The sequence below is a fragment of the Convolutriloba macropyga genome, chromosome 4, assembly GCF_964194025.1.
Source record: "Convolutriloba macropyga chromosome 4, txConMacr16.3, whole genome shotgun sequence".
NCBI lineage: Eukaryota > Metazoa > Xenacoelomorpha > Acoela > Convolutidae > Convolutriloba > Convolutriloba macropyga.
In genome coordinates, this window is record NC_134471.1 from 12774950 (window position 1) to 12798608 (window position 23659).

At 34.3% G+C, this 23659-nt stretch overlaps 2 protein-coding genes across 2 annotated transcripts in view; both read right to left on the bottom strand.

Annotated features, from left to right (window-relative positions):
* The window catches only part of LOC142337979 (uncharacterized), a 29864-nt gene extending 22755 nt beyond the window's left edge, over positions 1-7109 (bottom strand). The window contains exon 1 of the mRNA XM_075387613.1: positions 6755-7109. Coding sequence (XP_075243728.1) covers positions 6755-6821 — 67 coding nt within the window. The 5' untranslated portion in view covers positions 6822-7109. The remainder of the gene's footprint in view (positions 1-6754) is intronic.
* Positions 7110-16906: 9797 nt separating this feature from the next.
* LOC142337980 (glucose-6-phosphate exchanger SLC37A2-like) overlaps positions 16907-23659 on the bottom strand; it is a 111396-nt gene continuing 104643 nt past the window's right edge. Inside the window, exons 5-7 of the mRNA XM_075387614.1 lie at positions 18527-18885; positions 17800-17992; positions 16907-17406 (exon numbers count right to left, since the gene is read on the bottom strand). Of these exons, the coding sequence (XP_075243729.1) occupies positions 16970-17406; positions 17800-17992; positions 18527-18885 (989 nt within the window). The 3' untranslated portion in view covers positions 16907-16969. The remainder of the gene's footprint in view (positions 17407-17799; positions 17993-18526; positions 18886-23659) is intronic.

Consider the following 23659-nt stretch of genomic DNA (forward strand, 5'->3'; position numbering starts at 1 on the left):
GGCACCAATTTATTTTCGCCTTGTGTTGTGGTAAATAAGGAAACCTAGGTTCTAATTTGTTTGTCAATCTGGATCTATACCCATGAGCTGTGGTATGTTATGATATATTTGTCTGTCCACCTGCAATTCTTTTTGCTCTCTCTCAGACGATGTCAATTTTCATACAACCTGCTTCCCATCATCTTTTTTTTATCAGTTATATCCATCTCATAATTCAGTTCTATCTCTTGTTTCACTCTTGAACATAATTGGAATCGCGCCGAGTTTCCGTTGCGGACGGTTTTCAGTAGAAGTGTGAGAGAAAAGAAGACTGAATTGAACACTTCGTTTAACGTTCTTCAATTTAATTGTTCACAATTGCTATACATCACAAATTGAGTATAACATGACGGAGTAAGCGACAAAAGAACCTGCAACTCTCGGCATTGGAGAATTCAGAAAAACCAACACTAGAGCCAACTCCACGATTAGAACGCTGGCGTGTCACTTTTAAATTAGCCATCCAGGCCCATCAAAAAACATCTATCGATATTCTTTGTTAACCACCCAGCGATAATATCAACCTAGACCCCTAACCAGTCTACGAAAAAAACATGGAAAAATTACCTATGTGGCAACAAATAACGGAAAAATTTTGCAACAGTAAAGCCGTCTCGTTGTCCTGTCTTATTCTTGGGACCGAAAGACGAAGAATGTTTTGCTCACAAAAATCAAACCACGAGAAAAACAAGATGTGTATACAAGATCTCTTTGACATTTTGGATAGTAATTTAATTAAACAACCTACCAAAAATTTTACAAACTTGTCTTCTTGACGTAAAAACAACAAAATGGAGAACCCATAAAAAATTCTAAGGATCTTTTCGGGAGTTGTTACTTCATTGTGATCCAGGAATCAGTCTAAAACTATATAACGAGGCGAATTCGTCGCTATTATAGCTGACGGAAAGATTGCTGAAGGAAATGATTGCACTCAAACCAGCTCTCGGGATGACAATCAACGCCGAGGCGGGATTGCAAAAAACAATTGAGAATAACTAGACATTTTTCCACAGTCAAAAAGCAATTTGAATACGTTAGTGAAAAATTTTCAAAGGAATTGCAATAATTTTCCAGCAATTTACCAAAACGAAAGGCAGAACAATTAACACAAACCTAGTAAGTGTCTAGATTTTGGTGTTTCGTGGTCCCCTAGTCACCAACGATGTTTTCCAGCCAAAGAAATCAATGTAAAAATTGTGGTTTTGAAAGCCTCTTCGCACAGATCTGTAAAAAATCTTAGCCCACAAATTGGAATCAGAAATTGATGCTTAATAACGCGGATGAAAATCCGAAGATCAAGTAAACGAGATTGACTCTATGGAGAAGAACCATAAAATTTACAAAGTCAATTACAATTCCTACTAAGGCGATATGAATGACAACTGTATTGTACTAATTTCAAACCAAAGGAACATAAAAACAAGACCTCCAAAAACGTGGGCCTCCAAATTTGTTTCGAAACTATCTCAACACAAATATTATTGGTTTGGGGAAGCCTTCGCTCTGTTTTCCACAAAAATCTAGCCAAGGCCAGCACATTTTCAGACAAAGGGGCTGCTAGGGAATTGCTTTAACAATTTATAAGCGCATTACAACAAAAAAACAAGACAATTGGTACAATCAACACAATAGTCACTTGTAATGATTGGGTTGCAGAAAAAAAAACAAAATAGCTATAGTAGAGGGTGATCAATTCTCTCTCATTGGCAGAGAACGCCTCCTTATCGATAATGTCTATCGATTCTAGGGTTTTAAAATGATCAGTAGACAGAAATAAATACCAAAGGCCTAGTTTTTGAATCGTATTGATACAGTTTAGCACATTAAACTGCTAATTTCACATAATAGTAATTGGAAAAAATTACCGCCAACTCAACATATAACAAGAATTGCCCGTCATTGCACTTTTAGTGTAATAGACAGCGAATCTCTTAGGCAATTATAGTTTTACTACAAGTTTTGTTGGCCACACAGTAATATAAAGGATGACATTTTAACCGACCTTAAATTAATAAAAAACTTTTAGGTAGTCGCGCTAGATATCAAGAACACATTATTAAAGCTTGAAAAATTTGCTCACTATAATCTTCGAAAAAATTCGCCGTTAAAATTATAATTTGCTAAATTCAATAGACTGGGTTTTAAATAAAATTAAACGCTATTTTATCACTAGAAAACAAAAAATTGGCAAATCTCACTCTTTATGTAACTTGAAATTAAAAATCTTAAACATTTACAGTGATTCTAAGTAAACTATTTAAAAATTGTCATCCCGTATCTCACAATTGTCACCCCTCAAAATTGTCTCAAAATTATCTCAAAATTGTCACCCCGTATCTTCGTCCATTATTTAATAGACACTCAAAACTTTATTGGAGTTCACTTACAACAAATAAAAGGCGAATTGCGCTCCCAACAGACAATACTCATTAAAACCCCGATTAAGGAATATCAAATGTAATGGTTATTGATCTGGTTTAGGTGCTGCATATAGACCACGTTCACAGACTGCCAGGCAAGTTGTTTTATACAGGTCACCTGCCTTTAAAAGACATGAGGAACGGAACAGTTATTGGATCGGAACTGCTTCAAATGGTTTAGTCAGTAGAAGATTTCAAGTACTTTTTTTAGGAAACTTTTACTGTCATGACAGATAATTGTGCATCAAAATTGTTACTGTTTTTTTGAACGAACGCAATTCAAAAAAATCAGATAGAAGCAGAGTGACATGTTTTGTGGATTATTGTGGGTAACCTTCGGGTGAAAATGGTACTGATGGAATACAATTCTCGCCAACAAAATCAACAAGCGAAGTACGCTACTAAAAGTGACAACGAGTCCGCTAGAATGCAACAATTGGCCCCAATCGTGACCCAATTTCAGCAACTTATACAAGTATCAACCAGTAAGTTGTCACTCACAACAGATTAACGCGAAAAACAGCAAATATTGTAATCCAGCAACAAATTTTGCTCAAATTGAAAGAAAAAGCCGACTTGTTTTCTACCTTCAACCCTCCCACAAATAGTTTCTCTGCAAACGCAACACATCTACACCAGCAATCGACTTTTTAAGGGAGGAGGTCTTTGAGAACAATTTAACTATTTTTTTCGCCAAATCATTCCTGGTGGTTTTGATTTCCAAGAGGCTGTCCTCAGAAGTCCGGGTGTGTTTAAATGTATACCCTTAACTTTTTCATCTCGGCGGGTCCTAAACGTTTGCTCAAGATGCCTCTGTATTGACGAACTTGCGGCCAAACTAAAGCCCAAACAGGAGGGATTACTCGTGCTGTATTTCACATATCATGGTAATTTGGGAGGATTTGGATTGATCATTAAATTTTTTGCGGGTATGTGCACCTCGTAATTATCAAGAAAGATACTAATTAAACACCTTGCTCGGACGTAGACAATAAAACTGTTCGCATCGCTGATTATCTATGCGCCAAAAACAAGTTACGATGCAGCAAAATGGCATCTTGGTTGAAAAAGCGATGAACCAGGTTAAAATTGGCACTGGCAGACGCTATGGCAAAACATCCATTATCCATTAATTCAGGGTTTAAGTTTGTCGTGCAACCAAATTTGACAATACCCAATAAAGAGAACAGAAAACTCTTTGGAGCTTAATTTAGCGCAAAAGACTTAATAAAGATAAAAACGAAATGTATGGGCACTCAATGAGACAATACTCCACGGTTCCATGGTAAGCTTCACGCACAAAATATTTAATTAAATTGCAATCTGCGCCTAGATTGCAATCTGAAAAGGCTTCAATTGTTTCTTCCCATAATTCGAAGATATCTAAATCAAGCACGTTCCGAAGAAATACTTTCCAGCAAATACTTTCAAAACCGCAGCAAATCCACTATTTTCAATTAAAAACCCTAAATCGATACAATTCCTGAAAAATCGTCAACATCAGGCAATCCTCCGATAAAAGCCTCGGAGTTTGAGGAAAAACAGAGATATGAAAGCAATGTTGAAAACGATTTCTAATATCTAGAACCAGAATGACGATAAAAATGAACTAGAATCCTCTATTTTTCCCCGCTAAAGCGAAAGTAAAATGCTTGCTCTCCAACAGTTGCAATGATTTTTGAACGCACGGCAAAAAGTCTCCCAGGCCCAGGTTTTTACACCATTCAGGCATTTTCTCTGTCTATGATATCGAAGAGTGTGGGACGGAAATCGTTATATCTAAGTTTGATGCAGGAAATCAAATATGAATGGACTCCAAAATTTCTGCGATTACAAAACTATCAAAACTTTCATTTCTAGTTGATTTTAGTTTCACTCAACTGGTTAAGTTCAAAAATTCCTCTCATCGTTTCAGCTAATGAGAAATTTAATAAGAGAGTTGTTTTTTCCACATTTGCTAATTGCTAAATTTGTTTAACAGGCGCTTAAGAATTACATTCAGTTATTCAATTAATCACATATTTACTGCACTATTCATCCATTTCCTATTTAAAGATGTATTTGCTAACCGAATCAATAAATTTAAATTGTTGTTCTAATTTATTCCTGTAATTGTAGCATCTTTTCACATAAATTCAAGTCCACTATCAGTCGTTCGTTCCTTGATTGCTCTAATTTGAATATATCGAATTACTCAAAGGTTTTTGATGCCTTGTTTACTAACTCAGAGGTATCTTTTCAACTATTGTCCCCATTTTGTGAAAAGGTGGCTATTCTTGAAAAGAATTTAAGCGAGCATTTTATTAAACCAATCAGAGCCGACTAATAAATTTCAACGCATGCACCTACTATGTTAAATTGAATGGAATAAAATACGCCATATTGAATGGTGTAGCAACTAGCCGATTTGGAAAACAAAACGAAAAAAAATGCGACTGGCGTGTCGGTCGGCAAGCATTCCGAACCCCCGGTCGGTGCGAAGGGGGTGGCGATTCTCTACTGGGTACCAAAATGGGGGGGCGCAATTTTTGAAAAGATCCACTCAGAGTTTATTTATGTATTGATGTTTTGAGTACAATCACTAACTATGATAACAAGGTGATTGTTGTTTTATTTATGATAACCACCATTATTTTTATAAATTTCGTCTCCATAACATTTTATAAAAAAAACTAAATCTGTTAAAACTACATTACATTTCTTCAGCTGTAATTATTTGTTGTCTTATTTAATTTATTCTGCTAAGCTAAAATAGTTTCTTTTGCTGTGGAAGATCAGTGGTACATAGACCACAATAAAATATCTTCTTTATCAAGCAATGAGAATTCAGACAAATCAATATTTAAGTTAAATCTGAAATGTCCGATTTTTTTCAGCTAAAGATTAAGAAAATAATACCCAATTCTATCAATTTCTATGGTTCGGATTTTTTCTTTAAAGTTATCTAATTTGTAACTTTTTTAAGAATGAAACAGGCTAAAATATACAACCGAAGCCGCGAAAATGTTTTTTTTTCATCTCCTAATCAAAGATGCCCAAAATAGAGATCGATCCCTAAGCTTAAATTTTGGAGTTTTTGAAAGGAAACAACAGCAAGATATTCCTTCGCAGGTAATAGGTGGTAAGATGACCATTCTTGTTTTGATCCCCTACCTAACGTGCAGACTTGATTTGTCGTTTTATGCCCTTTTTATGCCTATTTTGCTTTTTTATGTTGTGCTCAATAATGTTAAAGCTTGTTCGTAATCATCATTTCAACATTTCAACTGATGTAAAAGAGAGGTCCATGTTGTTTTGCCTTTTATACGTGTTAAAACTTTTTCCAAAGGCTTTTGAGTGACTAGATGCTTGGCACGTTATGTTGAGTTGCTTTACTAATGGAAACATTGAAAAATGATGGAACTTATTTAGTGGACCTAACACTAAGTCAATTTCAGTACTGGGCAAGTCTAGTTAAAAGTCTCATTGCATTGATGATTCAGAGCTATGATCGTGTGACTTTTTAAACTGGTAAGTCTAAATCCAAGTCTTTGCCAAGACTTGTCAAGCCTAAAATCACGTGTTGGCCAGTCGAAGAAAGGTTCGGAAAACTTCCGTCAGAAGTAGCCTGGAATTTAAAAAAATTTCCGAAATTCGAAATTTTCAATGGAACGTTCTTCAAAAGTTGTTGTCAACTTGCAAGTGTTATCCGAGTCTTCGCCAAGAGTCGTCAGATTAGTATTTAGACTTGCCCAGTACTGGGATAGCAAAACGCCTTTTAATTACCTCAATTCCTTTACTCCCCATATCGCTCAGATTTTCCTTCATAAAACAAACAGGCAACATTCAGATTTCTCAGATATGGCGACAACCACCCAAAGGCGGCAAAGATAATAGCGTAAATGCAGTGCATTTTGAAAGCTCTCGCCCACGCATTAAGATTTTAAATCATACTTCACTTCGGTAAACCAGATAAGTTAACCTGATTTTTTATTATTTGTGCATAGAAATGAAACTATAATGACTACTGCAGCGGCCTGTGCTAGATTAGTCGAGCTGGTTCTAATGACCTCAATATATGACGTCCCGGGTTGACCCCGTAATTCAAAAAGTTATAAATTTACAACTTCATATTGTGGGGTTTATTAAAAGTTGTAGTCATGGAACTTTGATAAAGAAAAAAAGTGCTTGTACTTTAGATCAGCCAATGTATATCTGAATCATTTGTTTCATTTATTTTTTCTATAATCTGTACAAAATGTTACGCGAATATTAAACTTTATAACCTGATTGAGAAGAGAAAAAAATCTTACCTAGAAAGACGCCGATTGTTAGACATTGTCGTTCCAAATCTGTGTCGTAATTGCTGGTTCCATTCATAGCTATGATTATATTGACTCCTGAATTTTGTCCTTAGTAAAAATTAAGAACAATGAAAAGATTTGTAATAATTTTGTTTAAAATAATTTGGATGAAAATTTGTTTGAGAAGTGTAATACTTTGTTGAAGTGGTTGTCTATAACTATGAACTCAAACGGGTAAGGCTCTGAAGGTCTGAAGTTTTTAAAAACAGAATATCATATTTGATTGTTTTTCTTGGCAATATGGCGCCAAAAATTCAAATTGAACAAAATAAAATTATGAAAATGTGGCTGGTCTTATTATCAATAGTATAATCAACCTCCGCGCGTTTGCAAACTACAGTGTTATTATATTCGATTTATTAAATGTCTGTAGTAAAAAAGTTACGTTTTAATCTCATTAAAAACTCTCTCACATTCTAGAACTAAAACTAAAAGCTCAGCATTAAGTTTGAGCTTATTTTATCACAAGTCTGTTTTAAAATCGTAATAATATTATAACTTAGTTTAGTACAAAAAAATTAAGCTTTTAAATATATTTGGCATTGTTTATCATATTGAACTTGCGGTTTTTGTTGAAAACTTTTTTTCTATTTTACATAGACAAAATTGATAATCATGCTAACTCAAATCAACCATGAAAAACATTGAATTAATGATCCTTTCAAACTGCTCTAGTCAAAATAACTTGATGATTGGTAAAAGTTGAGTTTGAATAAAGAAACTTGTGAATATAATTATTTATACACCTGATTCAGATTGTTTACGAAAAATTGAAAATATAATATATATTAAGCTAACCAGAATGCAGAATGATTTAAGCATTTGATGAAGAGTAAAATGATACTGACAATATACTAAGGAGATTAAAAAATATTAATGCCAGAGAATAAAACGATTATTATTAACATCATTTAAAATAAGCTTTTTGTAACTTATAGGTCATTGTTTGTAATATACCCAATCTTATCAATCAATTTGATACAATAACTAATTATAATCAAAAACAAAAGAACTAAAACTGGAAATTGTTTCAAACAAAGAGTGATTTAATTGGTAAAAGTTTTAAAAACTTGTAAATGACCGCTGAAATTGATATTACAGTCTTTTGTCTCAGAACATCTTTGTTCAGTGTGATAAAAACAACATCTGGACAAGTCCTGAACTGCAATTCAAAAAAAAAATTTAATAAAAACTAGACCTAGACATGGTTAGGAATGAGCCTTAAACATAATTCAAATTGTTGCACGTGAACAATATAACAACTATCGAAAAAGCGATTCTCTCTTCAAACAAAAGTCCCTCACTCTACTCAAATACAGGATGAAAAAATTCACGCCTCAAAAACACTCGCTCTTTTGCTCAAGCTTCCGCCTCAGCGTGAACGAAATCACCCCTTCAATTTGACATCAGAACTCACATGACAAAAGATGTCATAAGATCTCTAAAAAAACTAGCGCATCAGTTAAATTCCAAAATTTTGAACAAATTAAAAAAATACGGGCCATAATCTAATAAGTTTCTACAATGCGCCATTTTATTCTTAACACTTTTTTTATTGTTTGCCTGTTGTTCATCTTAACACCATTGTTTATCTGTTTTGTGTCTGAGTCAAATTTTATCATGAAAGAATAGCTTTTGAACATGCTGCATCATGCGAGCCAAAGTCTTAAACGGCCTCATTACGCTGCAAAAAACACCCTTAAGTTAAAAGTAGAACACTGTCAAGTACAACAAAAAAATGTTCCAATTAGCCTAATACTTATTTTCTGGAGAATCGTAGTTAAGAGTCTAGGATCCCAACTTTTTAGAGACAAATTTTTCTCAGAAATCATTACACAGGTTTATGCAAAATAACCCCACTTAGTAGGGGTGTAACTATATATTCAAACGGTTTTTTTGTTTAGTCAATTTTGTCTGATCAATATATTCATCAAAGAGAATCGTGATAGCATCATTGTAAAGCTCTCCGAGCCTAGAATTTAATTTCCGTTGTTTTGTTCACAATTTTCGTAATTTTTGCTTAAACTTTTATCTGTTTTTGATAAAATATGATAAAAATTATTAACAATAGTGTCATCTTTTGTTTGAAAATCGATGCGATATATTGAAATAATTGAACTTGTTTTTTTAGCAAAAATTTCAGCTAAATTTTTGAAATTTCACAATATTTTCCTCAAAAATGGCATAATTTATTTCTCATTTATTAAGATTCTCGTTCACCGAAAACTTTTTCACCAAATTGTTCAGAAAAACTTCGTTTTTAACAGCTGAGCAGCGATAGCAGGACATGTGTTTGTCCCATCGTTGAGTTTTGAAAAAGGATGAAAAAAGATTGGGATTGTACTTTCTGAATGTCTTTTTTGAAACCTTTTTTTTCTTCTCAATTTTTTTCTTCCTAATCACTAGCGATTTTTTTCTCATTTAAACTTGCAATTTATAAAAGATACAATTACATTTCAATAAAGTCTAGCGAACCAATAATTGGTTTTATGAGTAAAGCACATGGTTTTCATGGCTTTTTCGATTTTTGTCTGTGTTAGCTACAGAGCAAATTGCTCTCAAAACAAACCTCAAATGTCAATAGGCCAATGTACGTGCAAATGAAGGCCAATGAACATACATGATAATCTCAGCAGAATGCAGATGGTTTTTAGGCTTCAGCATTGTTTGTGTAGAATTTTTTGTGAGAGGTTGAGTTCTACCTGTATTCGTTTTTGATTGGTTATTTGTCATCGGCCTTCTAAAGTGGTATTGTTTAACTTTTATAGTGGTTTGGGATTAATGCGGCTTTTTAATTGGATACACCCATTATTTCCGAAAAATATCGATTTTTCGAAGGTTTTCTATCTCTTCCTCTTTTGGCGGACAATTAAAACAAAAACGTGTTTAAGCGTGGTCGGAATATTATGTGCGTACGCATATTTTCTAGCGTCCTTGTTTAGTGTTGAAAATTCGATTTAGAAATCAATTTTTTTCAGAAATTATTAAACTGGTTTTTGTTAATCAACAGTTTAAGTTCATAATCTGCAGATTTTATGCATACGAAATATACTTCGTTCCAAATTAGACTTAGTCTGATGTCTTCCTATTACATAGTGTCAACCAATAGCTCTCAAAAATTGTTATTTATAGTTTAACCCAATGATGATAAACTTTTGACTATTTAAATCTGAAACCATTGTTTCGATCTAGAAAAAGGTGGCAAGCCCAACGCCAATAGCTTTTAATTTTTTACCGCAGTTTCAAAGACCTCAACGTCGACTGTCTTTTCGAGTACTTCTTGTCTACAGCAACACAGCTCTTTGTTCCGATCCGCTTTAGTGGGGGAGGAACTAAATACTCAACTGATTTTTTTGTTCAGTCAATTTTCGCCGATCGATATATCCATTGTACAACATTGTGAGTATTATTGACAGAAAATTTGCCAAGCGTAGAATTTCGAAATATAACAATTTTTTGAATATAACTTTTTCTGAGCAGTTATGGAGGTTGAAAATTTTGTGATGCTTAGGTTTACTTCGGTTGTTTTGTTCACAGGTTTCATAATTTTTTTTATCTATTTTCGATCATTTTGTTGCAAAAATATGATAAAATAGTTAAAGATAGACTCATTAGTTACTTTTAAATTAAAAAATAGAATAGATTGTACAAAAATTTGGAACCAACTGTTTTGGCAAATTTGTCAGCCAAAATTTTGAAAATTCAGCACTCTTCCTTTTTTCATAAAAAGGCGTCAATTATGCCTATTTGTTCCACTTTGTCCAGTTTGACCGGTAGTGTAGACTTGAAAGCTGCTGACACAATTTTTCATCATCCAGACAGTCTAATTACACCTCGGGTTCTTATGGAAGTTTTCCGGAAATAACAATTTTGCAGTTTTTCGCTAAATTAAACCGATATTTAGAAAACTGCATAGAATATTTTTGATATATTAAGATTCTTGTATGCCAAAAAAATTTTAATGTTTTTTATTATAGAACAATTGAGTTTTCCAACAGCAGAGCAGCGATGGCAGGACCAGTTTTTGGTCTCATCGTTTTTCATAGCCATGAAAAATGATTCTGATTGTATTTCGGGACTGTTCTTTTTGAAAAAGTTTTTGTCTTTTTCATCACAATCAAAAGAACGTCTGCATAAATTTGACATTCAGTTAAAAAAAGGATATTAATTCTGCAGTAAGGTCCAGAGAAACAATAAGCTGTTTTATGAGTAAAGTTCATGGTTTTATTGGCCCCAATAAATGTTTCAAAATTCTTACCTAAATCCTTAGTTTTGACAACATTTGATTTTTATGTGGTGTGATGACTAAGTCCGGAATCAGAATCCTAATTTTGTATCGATGGAGCTATTGAAAAACTTTCTAATGCTTTCAATTGATACATAATGGATTTTTCGTAAATATAACTCAATAAGTATCCAAAATTTGTAAAATTTTTTTGATATAATGATTTGTTGTTCATATTAGCTAATTCGGTTACATTTTGAACAATTTATAATGTAATGGAGAAACAGCAGCAGCAGGACAAGTTTTGGTCTAACTTTGGAATTTTACAGTTCGAAATTTAATCGGATTGTAACCGGGCGAGACATACTTTTTGAGGTATTTTTTTACTTTTTTGATTTTTTTGTTAATTACAGACGAGATTTAATTCGAATCAAACTTCAATTATTGACTGCTCAGATATACTTGCAAAGGTAGTCCAATGACGAACCATAATGATTCGACTGCAAAGAATATCTTTTTTGATTCAACAACATTTGAACAAAATTGTTCATGAAAATTTGAGTTCAGCCTGTTTTCGTTGTTAATGTTTAGTCTTTTGACTTAGTCTCACCAACGACATGTACAGTTGGCTTACTATGCAGTAACAGATTAACCTATTTACCAATTCCAAAAAAAGTTTGGTAATTTGAAGTTTGCCAATATCCATCTTTTTTCTGTAACTTTCCAGTGTAATCTCAGCATAGAGAGAAATTGCATGTTTAAGAAGCAGATCAAAATGAAGTCTGAATTGCTGTTTTTTTTAAATAATGGCTTTTTTTGGCGTTGATCTTAGATGTTTTTTATGAATTTTACAGATTTTTTGACCTTTTCCAACATTTGAGATTCTCTTTTGCTATAGTGTCCGATCATCACATTCATGGCACATTATTGAAAAGTCGCATATCACGTTACTAACTCTGGAAAAAAGCGCAATTGATTATCTTCCTTGTTTTGATTGTTTTTCAAATTCTGCGAATAGATTTTGATCTTATAGGCTTTGAAACCATTTTTTCGCAAAATTGAAGTGATTGTTAGATTTTTGGCCTGAACTTACATTTTTTGTAGTAGTGTTAAAGTAGTGCCTTAACTTTTTGTAGTAGTGTCTCAAAAAATAATTGATCAGCTTTCCTATACAACAAACTTGTTTAGCTCAGAATAACAAAAAAAATAAGATTGAATTTATCAATTTTCTTTGAGTTTCTGATCATAGCTCAAGATAATAATGGAGTTTAGGAGTTCCCATATTTCACAGCATATCTTGGTAGCCTTTCAAGTTTCTTTTATGTTGCTAGTCACGTGGATAAAAATATCAAAATTGCGTCTCCGTTTGGTTGTAGATAGGGATTTTGCAGAGTGTGATCAGCTTTCCGTAACCTGGCTTCTTCAGTATTGATGTCATGGGTAATTTGTTAACGTTGTAGAGGTTTCGTCGAATGTTCTGTATTAATAACAGGTTGTTCTGCGAATCAATCGCAAGTAATCAGATGCAACATCGTTAAATTCGAAATATTGTTGAGATGGTTCAAGTTTGAGTTTCACTTCATGTATGATGATCTTGTACAAATTTTAGTTACTAAATATTTTTATTGAAAAAAGTGAAGAAATCTTTTTGGCTTCGATAGAATCTGGCATTAAATTTTGCTTTTCATGCTATTCTAACTTCAGGGTTTGGTCTTTTCCTGAATTGTTTTCTAGTAGTAAAGCGTAGCCTCAACAATGACATTGAAATTAAACATTTTAAAAATATGTAAACGTATTTTCTAATATTGCCCGTTCTGTTTTTTGTTTATTTGTTAATTGTTTTCAATAAAAACAGGTCAATATCTGTCTTGGTGAAGTAAAAGTCATTTGATTTAGTCTACTTTTTATCTGATCCTATTTTGACTTTTTCCTTAAACTTTTAAAGAGAAAATAGATAGACATTGTGTTTTTGTTGTTAGTAAAAGCTGTTTTTTAAATTTGATTTTGTTGTTTGTCTTGTCTCTCAATCTCCTTCATGACAAAAATCATCAACCCTCTAGAGAGTTATTGTTTCATTTGAGTAGTGGTTAGAGCATCAAGCGATTTGACGAATTGATACACAACATTTCTTCGAACAATGAGTGATCTTTTGAAACTTTTCTACCTCTTGCTCATTTGGTGAAAAAATAAGTCAGAAACATTACCGAGGCTCCTTGTTAACAATTATTTTGAGTTCTGAAACTCAGTAACCATGCGGATGAATTTTTTGATTTTTCGTAGTTGACCACTTTTTGAGGCATAAGTTACGCGAAACAATTTAAATTATTTTCTTCATATTTCTGGCTGCTTAACTCTTTCATGCGGTTTGTGACGTTGCAATGGAAGTGACACCATTTTATTTTCATATGAGACTTCCAATATATATTTTGACTCTACTAAAATTATAGTTATTTGAACACACTGTTTTAAATAAATTAATGTTTTATATATATATATATATATATATATATATATATATATATATATATATATATAACTAATATCATTGTTATTATTATTAAATTGGCTTGGTACCCGACTTAGGGTAATAACTTAGTTTACTATCTTAAACTTGACGGAGTTATCGGATGTTTATAGTAATTAAAGTTTTCGATTTTGTATTTTTTGTTTTGTTTTTCCTGAATAATGGCAATGGGGATGTCCGATCAAAGTCCGCAATGTCATATTTTGCTTAATTATATTTACAAACTTTACGACTCTCACCACATAAGATTCACCCAATTTTGCGATTTGAGACCATTCGATGTTTCTTGTTAAACGTTTTCCAGCAAAGTGAGTTCAATTACAACTTTTGTAAGACTTCCAATGATCTGTAAATTTCAACGCACTTTCTCAGTTGAAAATTTTATTCAAAATAAAGAGGTCATTTCGAACAAGTGTGTGTGTCTGTGTTTGCGTGAGAGTTTTGTGTGTGTGCGTTTGCAAGTGTAATTATGTTTAGTTTTTTATTTCTTTTCGCTATAATCACGACGATCTATCTATTTGGTATATACAGGCCAATTCTCTGGCCAAACTTCTTTGAAGTTAAATGAGAATTGAGAGAGTTCTTGGAGGCAGAAAAAAATCAGATATTTCATCCATCCTTCAAGGTCCCCTTTATAACTCCAATTATATCTGAATCTTTGTTCCGACCCCTCTTGAGATGGGGGAGGAACTATATACTCAAATGGGTTTTTTTTGTTCAGACAATTTTAGCCGATCGATATATTCATCGTAGAGAGTTGAGACTGATGTCAATAGAAAGCTCTTCCAGAATAAAATATAAAATTAAAAAGATAAATTAATTTTCGTTTTTTACAGGGAATTATCGAGGTTTATAATTTCGCAAAAATAGCGTGAATTCCGTTGATTTTATTCATTTTATCCGGTATTTTTGATTAAAATTTTGTCAATTTTGCTAATTTTTGTTAAAATTTGGTAAGAAATTGTTGCTTATTTTATCTTTAAAAACAAAAACAATTGTCTACTTTTTATTTAATTTTTTTGTGAAAAATTTCGGCTAAATATTTCAGAATTCAGACTTTTTCATCAAAAACAGCACGAAATAAATTTCTTTAGTCCACTTTGATTAAGTTTGCAGGAAATACACACCCAAACACCACTAACACAATCTTTGTAGACTCAAATGTGGCTATTTTTTTTCAAATTTCGTTGAGAGGGCTCTGTAATTAAATTTTTGCTAACTTTACTCGTTGATTATCAAAAACGCAGCATTCGTTTTTGATTTTTTTAACTAACAACTTATGTATATATCTTAAAAATTGGAATAAATAAGTGTTTCTAATGGACGAAATACATTAGCAGGGCTAGTTTTGGACCAATCGCGGACGATCACAATCCAAAAATAATTCGGATTGTAATTCTGTCGGCTTTCTTTAAAATTAAATTAGTCGATATATTAGTCTTAATATTAACTAAAGAACAGAGCATTTCAAATCAGAGCTCAGTAGTGATAGGTCCAATTGCCTTCTTAAGCAGCTCCAAATTAAGGTATATAATTTTTTACTTGGAAGCTTATGGTCGTTTTGACTTTTAAAAATATTTGGCTTCTAAATAAAAAAATGGTTTTTTAAATTTTTCCTATTTTTCTCTTAATTTTGTCAACTTGTAGCTTTGTGTCAGCAAAGAAAAAATGCTTCTGCTTTCTACTGGTCTAAGTATTAATATCTATTGCGGTTTTACGCCTTGAATTATGTTTTTCTGGCTTTGATACTAATCGATTTCACACTTTTTTCAATTTTTAGATAATTGCCCATTTTTCACCTTTCTAGTTTTGTCACATTATTACGTAATTGACAGTTCATATATCCCATTATTGGCGTTCGAAAATATAGCAAAATTGATAATTTTAAAATCCTTATAGATAAAGACTATTGTTTTAACTGCTTCGACACTACCTTCTCTATTTAATTTCACTATTTAATTGAATTTTTTTGGTTCTATCTTTAAGGATTCGTTTTGACTTTACTGTCTTCGACACGGGTTTTTCGCACAAAAAAAATTAATTTGTTTTCGATTTTTGTCATATTTGACGTTCTTTTTGTAGACCTATTCTGAAAAAAGCAAGTCTCAAGGGCTCCCTTTGGAAGAGTAAACGAACATATTTAATTGTTTTCTTTTGTTGATAATGGCTTTCATGACTTTGGAAATAATTTTTTTTCGAAAAAGAAACAAGTATTACTTAATTTTGCCTTTTTTTTCTTTTTGTCTACTTGTTACTTAGTTTAATTAATGAGCGGTTTCAAAATACATTATCGGTGTTCAAAGAAGGTGCAATCGAACAAATTTTGAGGGCCAAATTATGGCTTTACGGCTTCGAAAGCGTCTTCTGTAAAGTTTTGTTTGATTTTTGTTGGTTGTCTCTTTGTTGTTCTTTTTGTAACCTCATAAAAAATTGATTACCGGCATTTTTTCATTCCCTTCCTTAGAAGCGTTGTTAATCGTAAACCTATGGAATATTTTCGTTGATTTCTAATGGTTCTCGTTATTCTGAAAGAAGTAATTGTTTTAAAAAAAATAAGCAATTTTTTCAACTTTACTGTTTTTGTTCTTTATTGTCTAATTGTTACCAAGCCTATTATAGACTGGCCCCTGATATCGTTTCTATTGAATTTGAAGTCATTTTGTTTAGTTTTAGTTTTATCTGACGCTATTTCGACTTCGGACATAAAGTTTTTGATGTAATTAAAGTTTGTTGTTGTTATTGTTTGATTTTGCTGTTCGTTTTGACTCGCTTTCTTAATATTGGCATATCTCCTCAATCTAATGCATCATTTTTTACGCCATTGAGTTGTTTGTTTTGGAGGCCATCTTTCCGTTCAAACACCAATTTTTTTAGAGAAATACTTGAATTTTTGGGTTTCTCTATCTGTTCTTTATTTGGTAGACAATTATGCCAAAATTGTGGATGAGCGGGGTCGGAACCTTATGTGCGATCCAACATTACCGAGCCTCCTTGTCTCATATAGGGATAAACCACGTGTTGTTTATTTCACTACTATTAGTCTTAGATACAACATTTAAAATTAGACCATTGTTGAAATAGAATTGTGATGCAAGAAATTGATAAATTTTTGAGGTCCCGTTTTTGAGCAGAGGGTACAAGTTAAGGAAACGACTCTATGTTCAGATTATCCACACTCTAGGAGTATGATCTTGCAGGGTTCGGATGGGGACCTGATCAGACTTTACAGACCCTAGACGCATCGTCAAGTTCTTTCGCTGAGTTCTGTTTTACAACTCTGTGCCCGACCGAAGTCGTTCTGATCATAGCTGGCTTAGTTCTTCCACCTCAACTTGGGAACTCTTGCTAAGAACTATAAAAAATAAATTTGTTGTTGAAAGTTTGAAAAAGAGACTAGGGAAAAAGAACATGATAATCATTTACAAAATAAACAAGTTCGACAAAAACGTTTCAAACGTTGTTCATAGTTTCTGTAACATTTCACAAGCAACCTCGTTAAGAAAAACAGTGAAACAATGTTGGAAGCCACAAGAACGTAGAAAACATTTCCAGTGTCCAGTTCAAAGCAAACAATAACACCGAAAGCTGCCCCTAAAGAACCCGTACCGTCTATCAAGGCCGTGACTGTTGCCAGCGCCCGGCTATTTTTCCTCAAGATCTCGTGGGTACCCAAATCGGCACTGACGGCAGTTGTGATCAAGGCATAGGGGCCATTAGCAGTCAGACCAGTGAGGAAAAGTAATGCAGTCCCAATTTGAAGACTCTTATTGGCTGTGAAGTTGTACAATAGCATCAAAGGAACAGAGAGGATTATTGAGAATGCTGCGACTACTGCCCTGTCTTTTAATCTGTCTGAAATTGGAAAAACACAAATATACAGATAAACGTTACCTTTGTATACGTAACTATGACAGTACAATCAAATCTAGGTTAAGTCCCATTATAAATCCCAACTTAGTGGTCATATAAGGTAGTGCAGATTGCTTTAGGTGGTGACAGGAATTATATTTCATCATTTGAGTTCTGAGGATCTTATCAGAGCTATTATAAACCTCAACAATGATCAAATCGAGTTGCACTGTCGCACGGTATGATTATAGAGGTCAAAATATCTCTGAGTGCTAATCTTATTACAAGCCCAGTCTGTCCTATGTTCTGCAGAGGTCATTTCTGTCATTTCAGTCAGGGACCAAAAACTGTAAAACGTGACTTGAGAAGCAGTTTTAAAGTCAAGTTCAAACGTACCCGAAACGTGACCAAGAACCATTCCCCCGACGAGGCCTCCGAAGTCGAAGGCTGTGGCAATGTAGGCAGATGACTGGCTGGACAGATCATAATTGGTGAGGAGAGATATGAAGTTTGGAAGCCAGTACATGAATGAGTAAGTGACGAACTTGTTGAAGAATAGACACAGTGAGAACTCGATCACTCCTGGTATCTGAACAAACACAAACCTGCTTTTAAAACTAAGCATATACTTATCATTAGTTTCAATCCACTCTAAATGACACTCTTTATGAAGAGTGGAAAAAGAGTGGAAAAAAAACGTGATAGTAAGCATAATGGTAGAAAAACGATTGTAATTTCTTTTCAATCCACTCTAAATTACGCTCTCTGAAAAAAGTGTACAAAGTGTGGAGAAAACATGTAAAAACAGTGTAATTTCTTAAAATTACACTCTTAAACACTTTTCCCCGATAAATAGGAGTGAAAAACGCGTTACACCCCAATCCCCGCTAATTAGGGGTGAATTGAGGGTGAAACCTCGGCCCGGGTAAACAGTGTACTGATGCTCTGTTAGCATTTTTTTCTTTAGTTGCTTTTTCTTCATGAGTGTTTTCCTCATATATTGATCTCCCAATTAATTCAATTTGATTCATTTTTGTCCCTAGTAAGCACCGTTTATGACACCGTCTCAAAATTGTAACACTTTACTATGGGTGGGGGGGCATTTGTTTGCAGTTGAACGTACCTGGAGTGCATCTTTAATGGCAATAGCCGGCTTCATGATCTGACTGCGGAACCTTTCATCATCGTAGCCAAAGTCTTCCAAAAAACTATCCTCGAATTCAATTTCTTCATTGTCAACTATCACAAAACTGCTACCGCCATCAATTCGGTTGCTCTCGCTGGCCAAAGAACTTGGTCGTGGTTGTTCATTTCTGTTCAGCGTATTTCGGCTTCGAGTGCGGTCGGCTGAGTGGTTGGGATTGATGCAATTGACCATTTCTGGGAATGGGACTATTGTTAGGAACACAATAATGCCCATAGTTGTTATAATGGCCGCCGGAACCATGAAAGATAGACCCCAGTTTGTGTCAACGAAGAAACCTAAAAGTATCAACACTTATTTTTAACCCCCGCCTTCATATAATTGAACGAAGGTCCCTTTTCAGAGAAAAGGGGCGTTGTTGGGGTGATTGGTTTTATACCCTCGGTACCCGACCCAGTTGAGAGGAAAATGATGAACAAAAATACCCTAGGTCGACAAAATTGTTTGGGAAATTTTTTTGTGTCGCACTTCCCTAGCTGAGAAGACCGAACAAAAACGACAAAAAATTTGTATGAAATCTTCGATATGTTCGGTTTCAAAAAGAGTTCGGTGTGTTCGGCGTTATCGGTTTCGGACGGAACAAAGATTTGATATCGTCATTTTTAGACGCGAGGTATTTGGTATAATCGGTTTTAGAAGATTCCATATGTTCGGCGTTTAAACGTAAGAGATCGGTGGTATATTTGGTATTTAAACGGAGGAGATCATCGGTATGTTCAGTACTTAAACGTAAGAGGTTGTCGATATGTTCGGTTCTAGACGAAAGAAAGTGTCGTTTTATTCTAAAGGAAATTTTGATTTTTCTGTTTTTAATGTAGTCAAACGTTATGATAGCGTTCCTTTTGCTGGAATTTCAGACGTACTTTTTAGAGAAAATTTCTGAAATGTGCAAAGTTATTGAAAATTCGCATTTAGCTCGTTCTCAAAATTAATTGAACAAATATAAATTCATTGGTAAATATTGATTTCAAAAATGGAGCACTCTTGTTGAACAATGAAGAAAATTTTGTTGATCAATTTGCAACTCGCATGCACTGAGTTTGAACACAGTTTCTTGTAGTTCACAAGCAAAGTTTTTCACAGTTGGTTATGTTTGAAACCGAACATGCTAGTCTAGACGAGCATCTTTTTTATGAACTTTTTTTTCCAAATAGGGTTCATTTAAATTGCTTAAATCTGTCGGCCAATTGGCGTGTCTTCTAATTAGTGTGTCGGCTAATACGACTATCCTAATGTGGCCGATATGGTGTGTGCTCTGCATGAATTCGTAAATATAAATCGAAATTTTTAATTATAAGAGGCCACTTGAGGGGTGGTGCGTTTCTTTTTAGCAAAGATCTCGAGAATTATTTCCACGCCCCTTACACGGGTTCAAGCATACCTATATGTGTAAAGATACTTTGAATAACAAGGCGGCTCGGTAATGTACGATCGCACATAAGGTTCCCACCCCGCTCATCCACAACTTTGGCATAATTGTGTACCAAATGAGGAACAGATGGAAAAACAAAAAAAAATTCAAGTATTTTTCAAAAAAAAATTGGTGTATGAACGAAAAGATAGCCTCCAAAGCAATTAACTCAGTGGACTAAAAAAGATGATGCATTAGATTGATGAGATGAGCCGATATTAAGAAAGCGAGCGAAGACGAACGGCAAAATCAAACAACAACAACAAACATTAATTAAATCAAAAAATTTATGTCCATTTTAAAAAAACAAAACATAAAAACAAAGTCAAAATAGCATCAGATAAAACTGAAAATAAAGAAAATATGTTGTAACTCACCAAAAAAATTGGTTATTCACCAGTTCATAATAAAGCTTGGTAAAAATTAGACAAAAAAGAACTGAAACTTTAAAGTTAGAAAGTTCGCTGAATTTTTTTAAAAAACAATTAATTTCAAAATAATGAAAACCATTAGGAATCAACTAAAATATTCCAGAGGTTTACAATTACCAATGCTTTTATAGAACGGAAATAAGAACTCTTGGTATTCAACAAACTCTTGGTAGAACAACAAATAGACAAAAAACTAAAAATCAATTAAAACTTGCCCGAAAATGCTTTGGGGGCCGAAAAGCCATACTTTGGCCCCCAAAAAAGTTCGATTGCACCTTCGTCGATCACCGATCATGTAATATGTGACCTCTCATTAATGAAACTAGGTTAAAATTAGACCAAATAGAAAGAAAGCAAGATTATATAATACTTGTTTTTATGGAATAAATTTTTTTTCCAAAGACATGAAAGCCATTAATTAAAAAATTAAAAAAATGAATAGGTCCGTTTATTCTTCCAAAGGAAGCCCTCGAAACCTGCAATTATCCAGAACAAGTCTTACGTCTACAAAAAGAACGTCAAATATGACAAAAATCAAAAATTAATTGACTTTTTTTGTGAAAAACCCGTGTCGAAGCCAGTAAAGTCACAACGAATTCTTTAAAAACATTAAATTTTGTGACACCAATCCCTTTTACACCTTCCCTTAACAAACATAATGTCATCTTTAGCCTTTAATTAACGAGACCAGGTATCAAACAGACAATAAAAGGAACCAAATTGCGAAGCTGAAATTTTTTTTCATTTTGGAAAACAATTGTTTTCAAAGTCATGAAAGCCATTATCTATCTTCTAATATCAGAACCTCGGCTCATCTACCCTTCCCGGGTAAAGCCAATCAAAGTGGGTCATTGTACAGGAAATTAAATACGACTAAAAAGACAAAGTAAAAACGACGGTTAAAAACAAATTTAAAAAATTCAATTAAATTTTTCGAGAAAGTACTGTCGAAGCGGTAAAGAACCACAATCTATATCGTTAAAAATTTAAATATTATCAATTGTGCGTTATTTTGAACGCGAAAAATGTGATATATGAACAGACAATAACGTGATAATTTGACAAAACTAGAAAACATGAAAAATGTGCAAATACCTATATGTGTGTAAGTATGTGTGTGTGTATAAATGAGTGTGTATTTGTATGTGCGTGCGTGCGTGTGTGTACGTCTATGTGTGTGTGTGTGTATGTGTATGTGTGTGTATATATGTGTGTTTGTGTATGTGTTTGTGTATGTGCGTGGGTGAGTGTGTTTGTGTATGTCTATATGTGTGTGTGTGCGTGTGTGTGTATGTGTATATCTATGTGTGTGTGTGCGTGTGTGTGTATGCGAATGTGTGTGTGTATGTTTGTGTATGCGTGTGTGAGTGTTTGTGGGTGCGTGTGTGTGTATGTGTCTGTCTCTGTGTGTGTGTGTGGGTGTGTGCGTGTTTGTATGTGTGTGTGTATGTTTGTGTATGCGTGTGTGTGTGTGTGTGTGTGTAAGTGTGTGTGTGTATGTTTGTGTATGTGTGTGTGAGTTTGTGTGTGTGTCTGTGTGTGTTTGTGTATGTGTGTGTGAGTGTGTGTGTGTGTTTGTGTGTATGTGAGTGTGTGAGTGTGCGTGCGTGTGTGTGTGTCTATGTGTGTGTTTGTGTGTGTGTCTTTTTGTGTTTGTGTTTATGTTTGTGTGTGTGCGTGTGTGTGTATGCGTATGTGTATGTGTGTGTATGTGTGTGTATGTTTGTGTATGTGTGTGAGTGTGTGTGTGTGTATGTCTATGTGTGTTTTTGTGTGTGTGTGCGTGTGTGTGTATCTGTATGTGTGTGTGTATGTTTCTGTATGTGTTTGTGTGAGTGTGTGTGTGTGTGTCTGTGGGTGTTTGTTTGTGTATGTGTGTGTAAGTGTGTGTGTATATGTGTGTATGTGTGTGTGTGTGTGCGAGTGTGTGTGTTTGTTTGTGTTTGTGTGTGTGTGTCTGTGTGTGTTTGTGTATATGTGTGTATGTGTATGTGTGTGTGCGTGTGTGTGTATGTGTATGTCTATGTGTGCGTGTGCGTGTGTGTGTATGTGTATGTCTATTTGTGCGTGTGTGTGTGTGTGCGTGTTTGTGTGTATGTGTATGTGTGTGTATGTTTGTGTATGTGTGTGTGAGTGTGTGTGTATGTCTATGTGTGTGTGTGTGCGTGTGTGTGCGTGTGTATGCGTGTGTGTATGTTTGTGTATGTGTGTGTGAGTGTGTGTGTGTGTGTATTTGTGTATGAGTGTGTGTGTGTGTGTGTGTAAGTGTGTGTGTGTATGTTTGTGTATGTGTGTGTGAGTTTGTGTGTGTGTCTGTGTGTGTTTGTGTATGTGTGTGTGAGTGTGTGTGTGTGTTTGTGTGTATGTGAGTGTGTGAGTGTGCGTGCGTGTGTGTGTGTCTATGTGTGTGTTTGTGTGTGTGTCTTTTTGTGTTTGTGTTTATGTTTGTGTGTGTGCGTGTGTGTGTATGCGTATGTGTATGTGTGTGTATGTGTGTGTATGTTTGTGTATGTGTGTGAGTGTGTGTGTGTGTATGTCTATGTGTGTTTTTGTGTGTGTGTGCGTGTGTGTGTATCTGTATGTGTGTGTGTATGTTTCTGTATGTGTTTGTGTGAGTGTGTGTGTGTGTGTCTGTGGGTGTTTGTTTGTGTATGTGTGTGTAAGTGTGTGTGTATATGTGTGTATGTGTGTGTGTGTGTGCGAGTGTGTGTGTTTGTTTGTGTTTGTGTGTGTGTGTCTGTGTGTGTTTGTGTATATGTGTGTATGTGTATGTGTGTGTGCGTGTGTGTGTATGTGTATGTCTATGTGTGCGTGTGCGTGTGTGTGTATGTGTATGTCTATTTGTGCGTGTGTGTGTGTGTGCGTGTTTGTGTGTATGTGTATGTGTGTGTATGTTTGTGTATGTGTGTGTGAGTGTGTGTGTATGTCTATGTGTGTGTGTGTGCGTGTGTGTGCGTGTGTATGCGTGTGTGTATGTTTGTGTATGTGTGTGTGAGTGTGTGTGTGTGTGTATTTGTGTATGAGTGTGTGAGTATTTTGTGTCTGTATGTCTGTGTGTGTTTGTGTTTGTGTGTATGTGTGTCTGTGTGTGTTTGTGTTTGTGTGTGTGTGTGTGTCTGTTTGTGTTTGTGTGTGTGTGTATGTGTATGTGTGTGTGTATGTTTGATTATGTGTGTGAGTGTGTGTGTGAGTGTGTGTGTGTCTGTGTAT